Here is a 9,535-nt window from a genome sequence, read left to right as displayed (position 1 = left end):
TACCTGTGGCCCCTGTTGAACAACTTATGATACAAATGTGTTTCCCCTAACACAGCTTAACTAACCTTAATGTGTTCAACTGCTTTCATGAAGAAAAAAAGAGGGAAAAAAAAACCCTCAAAGAAGCACTTGAGGCAAAAGCTCACATGCTCACACACAGTGCCTTCAATAATGGCAATTTATTGCAGGGTGTCAATTCAAAGCAAATGCATTAGAAGAGGTGGCGTGCTGATCGCTTTATGAAATCGTGCCTAACAGTCTGGACACACCTGAAACATGGGAAACACACATTCAAAGACATTTTGATCTAAAGACTTATGCTTAAATGCTTGTTTTTGTTTTTCTTAGACAAATATAAATAGTAACGTTGATGCCTATGTATGAATTTCCTTCCAAAAAATTTTGGAAAAATTTTGAAGAATCTGAAATAGAACATAGTTTTGAATTGTTGAAAAGTCACTGCATAATGCCATTTGTGTTTTTCATATATTATCATATATTATGTATATTATTCTAAAATGTGGAAAAATAAACAAAAACCCTTCTGAGTAAGTGTGTCCAAACTTTTGATTGGTACTGTATATACAATATTACAAAAGGGAATTGAAATATTTGACAAAAACTGCAAAAAGAAAAATGTGTTTGAGATGAAACCATTTTGATGAAACTGCTATTTCAATTCAACTTCTATGCAATACAGAACTATATGCATAAGCTTGGAAATAAATGCCAGATCTTTTAAACAAGTGCATGACACAGTGTGGTATGGTTCAAGGGCAGTACTGGAAAGGCTTCTTCTGTCATGGCTGGAGAAGAGCATGGTGTCTGCCTGCAAGCTACTTATTTTGCTTTGTCTGTTCCTTTTCTCCCCAGAAGTTAGAGTTAAAAAAAAAGAATTTGTGACCTCTGGCCTGGCCAGGCCTGGGCCACTTTGTCAGAAGTGACAAGCCTCAGATTGCGGTGACCAAGACAGCCTTAGCTGGAAAACAGACCTCAAAGAAATGCAATGTGCCAGAGCCACAAGTGACGCAGAATAAGCCATGATCAGAAAACGCTCACCAAAGGCACTCTGCCAAAGGATCTCATTTTATCATTTGGTTCTGAGTCCAGACCTAGTGAGAGGGAAAGTTGCATGTTATTAGATTCAATGAGATGAGGATAATTTTGTGGTCCCCAACAAACCAGATCATCAAGATTTTCACATTTTCTCTATTCATTGGGCAACAGATTAGTGTCAATAAATTTCATTCTTTATTGTTTTGAATGCAGGCATTAGTGTGTGCAAAAAAAAAAAAAATACTTGTAAAGAATACTGTTAACATATTCATTCATTCAAGACAAAATCTTGGTGGGATTCATAGACATTTATGCTTTTCGTGAGCACATGGGAATAGCATAAATATCCACTTGAGTTAAAAGCACAAGGAGAGTTGTTTGTACTTGTCTTCTGTAATATCCCAGCCTTTTATTCATGTGATTTTTGCTTCACCGTGAAACAGTTTTGGAAAAAAAAAATAGCAAAAGCAAGCTTAGAAACAAGATTCTCTCATTCAGAAATCCACATTTCTGTTATTGTTGGGGAAACAGGACTATTGTTAGTGTCCAAGGGGAGATCCACTTTGACGACATTTCAATTTTAATAAACAGATTATGAGAGAAACACAAGAAATGGAGATGCAACTGGAGTAATGAAATGCAGGTACAATCCCTTGGCATTTACTCAGTCTATTTTTTAATTTTGTAAACAATATAACACTCAGTCCATGAGAGAAATGTGCCCGTGCATTTATTTGATATTGATTTTTTTTCTACCACTAAATGTGTTAACATTATGGTTATTTGCAGGGGGATCAAACTGTCAGCACAATAACAGCAAGTTATTTCAGAATTACAACATGAAAGGCATGGATGTTTAATTATCCATTCTACAACACAAAGTGTTATTAACCAGCCAGTGCATGAGTTTTGTGCATTATTGTTCATTATTTATATCATATATTGCCATGGATGCTATAAACACAGATGATTTAATTCCTTCATAAATAATACAAGACAGAGATTCTAAGGATGACAATGAAACTCCAGGATGTCTGCTATGTTGTTTTATTTGTGATATGGAAAATATACCACATAGCAGGTATGATAATTCAGTTTTTTTTTTTTTTTTACTGGGGAAGCAAAGCATAAACAAATCTGTCTGCATAATTGCTTCCCACTGGAAAATTCTAATATTTACATATTGACTTCCACAAATACAATTATTGTAGCTTGATTTTTATAATTAATGAAACCTGTCCAATTCAGATGTGGATTGCTGTGGTGACAGAAAATGCCTGCTTGTTCTCTTTTGATGTCAGATCATGCATGTTCATAGACAGAATAAGCGAATGAAAAGATGAGAGTGCCCTCTGTATTTCAAGCACAGTGAAATTATAAACAGCGGGATCAAAAACCTGAATCACTCTGATGTTTTCTGATCTGGCTGTTCAGTCAAACCAACAAACTCAAAGTTACAATACCCCTCTAAATAGATTTGCCGTTCAGCCATTTTGTTGCACAGAGCCAATGATTTAGAGATAATAGATAACCTGATGCAATCCAATGTTTTGCCAAGCTCTGATACCATTCAGCGCTTATCATCATAGCTGAGGAAGTGAGACATTTACGAGTAGGTGGTATTATTTATACATGGTTCTTTGATTAACGGGTATTATCAAAGAAGGATGAGGTGTTGGTCAGACTGAGTGGCTAAGAAAATGTCAGAGGATCTAGTGACAAACTATGATAAACAAAAGATTTTGTACCTGAGCTTTTGCTTTGAGCCTTACTACAGGAGAAATTGGTGCTGTAAACTGGTGCTGTCAACCATAATGTGCTTTGCCTGGGTCAAAGCTCCAACTTTGCTCAGCAATCATTTGCAACGGTTCTTGGTTGCCCTCAGTTTTTACTGCCATTTTTATCATAGTATCCTTCAATGTTAAAATCATCCCCAGCGCTCTTTGTTCTGTTGTTTTTGCCGCCTAGCAGAAGGAGAAGGAACCCAATATGAAAAACCATACGTCAGTGTCACAGATGGTATTTATTACATTCGGTTGGCTTATTTGCAGCACAAGATAAAATAAGGGCAGACTGCAAACAGAAACAGGAGGAAGAGGCAAAGTTCCAACAGAGTTGTCAAAGAGCACCAGAACTCAAACCCCCTTATCACATAGTAACAACTTTGTGCTCTTGATAAAAGGCTCTGCTGGGTCTTTTGCTGAGACATGCGCTGTGCTGTGTCAATAGATTATCTTCAGCCGAGGTACCATGTTAATATACTGGGTGACTACAAGAGCAAGGCTGTTTGCAATCCAAAGTGGGATGATGAACACCATGCTTGTGGTAAAAGGCCTACTTCCCAAGGCCTGGGGGGCCTAACTCGGCTGTAAGGCAGGTGAGCTGCAGCAGTAGTTGAGGTGACCCCTTACCCCTTCCAAGATTTTGCAGAGCCTCTGTCAAGCCATTATGATCATTATGAGCTCTACCAGTTATACAGGCTGTAATAATAATAGCAATTTACATAATCACACCATTCATGGTCAATCAGTGAAATGAAGGCAATAAATGAAGAACCATATCAAGATTGTCAAATTGCTTAAACATTGAAAGTGCATTTTTACCGTGTTTTCACATTTGAAAAAAGTGTTAATAGTTATATGATTTTGAGTCCAATGTACTATGTTTGTTTTTGCTTTGCGTGTTGAGCAATCAACTGTATCAGTGCATGATCAACACTAATGACTCAACATCCAGACAACAAAAAGGGGGATGTTGGAGGGCAGACTTGGATTTTGTGAAGGGTTGGGTACAAGCTGCAGCGCAAAGAGGTTGCCAGGCAACGTTCTGTGCAGGCAACGTTCCCCCGTCCACTCTGTCTCTACTAGAAACCTGTGGACCACTGGAATTATAATGTCTGCAGTGAGAGAGTAATAATGATGAATCATTTCCGATATTGTGGTCCACTCAGAGGAGGAACGGTTCTCCTGTCAGAAAGCGCTAGGTAGTGGTTTTTTTTTTTTGGGATGGGGGGGGGGTTCTCCACCCTCCCCTGTGAACTAGAGCTTTCGTGACAGCTTGACATCAGTCTTATGAGCTGGAGACCCTTCACACTTGAACTCCAGAATATTTGCTCCAAGAAAAAAATGCATTTCCCATTGTTTCATCTCTGGGACGGTGATCCTTACAACATACTGCAACCCTCCTTTCGTGAGTTAATACCTGGATGTGTATATGCATGCGGAGGGTCAAGAGGAAGGGGTCGGAGCAGACAGGGTGGGAGGGGAGACAGTTGAGCTGCAAAGTGTATGGAAGATAAAAGAAAACAAATGTAAAGGTCAGATGTGTAGCTTATGACTTTGATGACATTTATCTGAATGCAAAGACCTTAATTTAACCCCTGAATCAAGTGATCTTAAGGCAAAGAAATGTACTTAAGATGGACAACCATGACAGAGCAAGCAGAACCTACTTGAAAGCTGTATGTGTGCATGGATATGGAATGAGTATGTGTAAACTGTATGAATTTGTAAATGTGGAGGCACAACCAAAGAATGCCTTTGTTTCCACTAACACAATCATTTATGTTGAATGTGAAGACGCTTGCTTATGCCATTATGCTGACGGATGTAATGGGCGAGATGTTTATCGTTGCAATACTTACTGTACATGGCTGTAACATTAGTGTACACAGTGTGAGTCCTCTCTGTCCCACTCTCACGCTCACAACAAATTAATATTTTAATATTTTTGCAGATAACCAACATATACTTGTTTGATGTTTTTGTCAAGCGTAGAGGGTATCTGGTAGTAATGGAGAAGAAAAATCTCCATGCAATGTATGCTATCAGGGCACTGTTAAGTGCCCCAGAGAGAAAAAAAACAACATCTCACCACAACGGCACCTGAGGAGGAACTGTGGGCAGGTGTAATTCCAGATGACCTTTGCCTCCATGTTGCTAGGGAAGGCCCGCTCGCCCCAAACCATGAAATAATAATGGACACGGACAGCGTAGTATTTCAGCAAATAAGTGACCTTTACTGCAGGAGTGTAAGCGGTTCTTCCCAGTGGAGACGAAAGAAGAACACCTCGGTCCTGGTATTCCTCTCAGATCGTACCCCCCCCCAAATAAGTGACACTGTGTGTGTTGCTATGAAAACCTGCGAGGCACTTTTTCAGATGTAAGATGCCTGCTGTGCCTGGTCACAGCTGTTTGGATCATGCTTATGTCCTGGTGTGGAGCTTGTGCACATATGTTCCTATCAAATCTATACTATGCATATCCATACTATGCAGCACCTGTTTGAAACATAAAGATAATATATACTATTATATTATATATTATTAGATGCTTATATAATAACTAGTAACAACTAGTAACACATCTGTGTTGCATGAGCTGTATTGCGTGAGCTGTGAGTAAGCCAAATGTTTATACAGACATGTCTTTGTATTTACAAAGAGTGACCAATAGTTGTAGTATGCCCAGATGTTTTAGACTCTATAGCACCAGTGAGTCCTCCAACCACACTGACACCTACTGCATAGGATAGAATCCTCATCCCCCCACCCCCAGCATCTCTCATTTCTTTTATGAAATGTCAGCAAGTTTTTATTGTTTTGGTTGCAAATCAATTTAGCTTTTTCAATATAAGAACAAATTAGATGAAAAAAAAAAAAAGATTTCCCAAAGAGCCAGTCTTGAGTCAGAGAGGGTGAATATTACACATTTATCAGTTTAGGACATTTCTGCATATCCTTCTGCTGCACACCTCCCCTTTAATCTTCTGCCGTAATGATGTTATGATTGACACCCAGCTGGAGAAATAACAGCTGCTGAATATTTATAATAATCCTTTTTGATTTAGTTCTGGAAACAAACCAGTTCCAGGACAATGACTGACTGACAATAGCTGTCATTTTGTCAAGTTGTGCTGAATACTGCTATGCTTACATTAAGATATTTAATGTGAGTGGACCTTTCCTCAGTTTGCAGTTCACTTGAGGGATCAATATAACATGTAACATATAATATGTTTCCTAGCTTCATGGTCCCACAGTCCAGTTGCTCAAACAGCTCAAATCATGTTCTCACTATTCAGTCCATCCAAACTTAGCAGTTGTCAGTAGGAACCATTCGCAGATCGCTTAGTTATGTGGGCAGTTGGGGTCCATGGAACCCGCCAGTATTAACACCAAAAGCAAGTGAGCTGGCGGTGGATGGCAGTCATGTTGTCTTTGCCTGGGGCTACAGAAATAAGCTTCAGTGCTAAAAGCCTTTGAAAGTGGTCATTTGGGTGTAACCTCCACCAATTATTCAGATTCTATATAAAGAGATGATGTAGTAACATAGTGGTATGCTGTTTAGGGTTAATGTGACCCTTTAACAGACAAAAAGGGGTCAGTTTGAGAGGCACAGATATGACAGAAGACTTAAACTGTGCCTACTCTGCGAGATGTGTTTCCTGCACAATTTTAATTCCATGTGCAGCCCAAGCAGCCCCTACGGCAAAATCGCCTGTATAGTGCCAGTCAGTCTATTACAGAGATTTCAGCCGAAAGAAACAGGAGGTCAATTACAGTGATATCTCAGTGTGCTTAAAAGTTAAAGATTCCTGCTCAGAATTCCATTACTATTCAGATCACATCCATTTGTGTTCCTCTTGAAAGTTTCCTTTGCCAATATCGGCTCAGTTACTGGATGTTTAATCAACTCCTTATTTTTATGATGGATAGTGCCATCGTTTTTTATTTCATTTATTAATGATTTAGTAAATGAAAAAGAAAGTATTTGAAAAGGACGCACAAAGAAGTTACCTTCCCCCCTCAAACTGATAAAAAGGTTTTGGTGGAGAAAAAAGAAATAAATTAAGACATTTCCATTTTGTATTTTTTTTTACTCTCAGTATTTTGATACTAAAACTCTAAAACTGATGAATGTGTATAGTTATATAACATATATAACAATGAGATCCTATATATCCTATATATAGATGTTATTTTTAGATAAAACTGCTTTAATAAATACATGAAAGGCAATGTCTCTGTAGGAATACAATGCTTCACTTTAATATGTTTTATTCACTAACATGGAAGGAGAAGGAGAATTTATTATTAGAAATACAACATTCTTGCTAATAATTTCTCTATAAAAAGATGGTGAGATAAATGGGAAACAATGTGTGATAATGTGTGTAGAGGTAACAACTGAACAACTGAGATGCGCTATAAACATTGGCTCATATTAGGCTGAGAGCGCTGCAGTTTATTATAAATCTAATAAACTCACCTCTGAATAAGCATAGATTGGGTTATATGACTATTTGCCCCTTGTCAATAACAATGAGCAAATGCATGTTCCCAGAGAAGGACCACAAAGGGAAGTCATTTATAGACAGAGTTTCAGTATTAAATGTCTACTTTTCACAATAGGACTGGGAGGGAATCAAACCTTTGACCCAACCACCCACAGGAAATGACAGTCCTGTCATTTATAGTGACTGTCTGTTCCTTCTGTACCAAATCTTTAATGCATTTTTGGTTGACACTTCTAAGTGTTCCTATTCCCAGCATTTCTGAGATATTGCATGAGCTCAGTTTGTCAAAGCTTTGATGTAATCTGGTTGCTGAGTTCTGGAACGACAGGGTCCATCTGCTGTATTCTGAGTGTGTCAAACACCTTGTATAGTGCCTGTTTGCTACCCATGGTGTTGATGAATCCTGATCTGTTTTGCCCTTATCGACTTATTTGTGTGGCGCTTGTCCCATCTGGTTATATGTCACACATCAAGAAAATGAAAACTTATTGTAACTTCCACGCATACACATGCGCACTCTCACACACCCATGCACACATACTTATACATACCCCCCCCCCCCCCCCCCAACATCTTCAGTCCGCTCTCCTACCAGCATGTTTTATTTCCTGCAATCATCAGCCTCATTATCATTTTCTTGTCTGAAATCTCAGACGTTACCCCTTCCCTCCACGGTAGCTTTAACAAATGTGGGTAATTGTGGCTCATCACCCGAGGCAGCTGTTTGTGGTGGGCCCGGCTGGCAGATGTAAATTGGTGTTTAATGTGGCCCTCTGCCACCCCTCAGCTCCATTTCAGCTGCCTGTCGGAGGCCCATGTGCACTTCTCCCTCAGTGCATGATGCAGCTGAATGGAGCTGTAATTTATTCATCGCTGATGAGTGATCCCTGGTGCGCCACTTATTAATGAAGCACTTGGGCATAGTGCTCTGTGAGCCTGGTGTGGTGTGACATCACAGCAAGGCTCTGAGTAAGTGTGTGTGTGTGTGTGTGTGTGAGAGAGAGAGAGGAAGAGAGAGAGAGGCCCTGTTTGTGAGTGTGTGTACGAAAAGGAGCATGCTTGCAGTCTTGGTGTTTTGATTTTTAAACCACCCCTCCCCCCCATTTCTCTCTCTATTTCCCTCTTCCTCGCTCTGTCTTTCTCTCCTTCTCTCTCATAGGAGCTCGAGGAGGATTGTCTCAGTCTGATGCCAGCAGCAGTCCCTCAGATCAGAGTCACCTCAGTCAGTCTCACCACACCTACCCGGTCGGGCCACAGGTGAAAGTGTCTTGGCACTGCCTACACCACACAGGCACAATGTTGCCTGAATGAATTCCATGTGCTTTCCTCTTATTACAAACTATTTCAAAAGGAAAGAAATAGAAAACTGTGGATTATTTTTATACTGTTCTTCTACAAGTCTGAGTATCATTAGTTCGATTACACCAATTGTTTTTTTTTTCTTCTTACAGTTTTATTCTGAATGAAAGTTATTTTTTCTTGTTCTGAAAGCAGAAAAGAGGCAGACAGACCTAGTGCTGTATTAGTGATTTTCTAACACGTGATTCTGATGCAACAGTGACTATCAGTGACAGTCACAGGGCTAAATGTAAAATTGTTTTTAACAACCACCATGACACGCCCTTTAAATTGAAGTTGGCATGTAGAGTAAAGCTCACTTCAGACATGCATGTGGACATTCTGAGGTTATTTTGATGATATTGTGCTGTATAGTTTCAAAAAATAATAGTATGCATATTATGTTTGTGTTTTCCTGTTTCTTCACCATACATAGCAAAATCCAAATTCTAACCATCACTGAAAGGGTTAAGGTCTCCTTGAAAAATAGAGAACAGTCAGTTAATTGAGAGACACTTCAGACAAGGCAGAAGTCCTCCCTTTCTGCTGGAGAAAACTTTTTTGTTGTTTTCCTATAAGAGCCCTCAAAGGGCTTCACCTGTCCTGTCCTATTTATAAGCACAGAGACTCTCTGAAACCACTTGCGTGGCTCAGTGAGTAACAGGTCTCTATGGTCCTGTCTTGAGGCGATCCCTCCGCCAAACAAACAGTTTAAAAAATTTGAGAAAAATAGAGATTAATATAATTAAAAAATAGAGAACAGTCAGTTAATTGAGAGGGACTTCAGACAAGGCAGAAGTCCTCCCTTTCTGCTGAAGAAAACTTTTTTGTTGTTTTCCTACAA

The 9,535-nt window shown here is 39.3% G+C and overlaps 1 protein-coding gene across 1 annotated transcript in view; it reads left to right on the top strand.

The window, feature by feature from the left end:
* pou6f2 (POU class 6 homeobox 2) overlaps positions 1 to 9,535 on the top strand; it is a 100,285-nt gene that overhangs the window by 18,032 nt on the left and 72,718 nt on the right. The window contains exon 2 of the mRNA XM_036522779.1: positions 8,513 to 8,610. Coding sequence (XP_036378672.1) covers positions 8,513 to 8,610 — 98 coding nt within the window. The remainder of the gene's footprint in view (positions 1 to 8,512; positions 8,611 to 9,535) is intronic.

The sequence above is a fragment of the Megalops cyprinoides genome, chromosome 2 (genome assembly GCF_013368585.1).
Source record: "Megalops cyprinoides isolate fMegCyp1 chromosome 2, fMegCyp1.pri, whole genome shotgun sequence".
Taxonomy (NCBI): domain Eukaryota; kingdom Metazoa; phylum Chordata; class Actinopteri; order Elopiformes; family Megalopidae; genus Megalops; species Megalops cyprinoides.
Note: the sequence above shows the minus strand (reverse complement) of the source record. Positions and strands in the feature narration are given on the sequence as shown.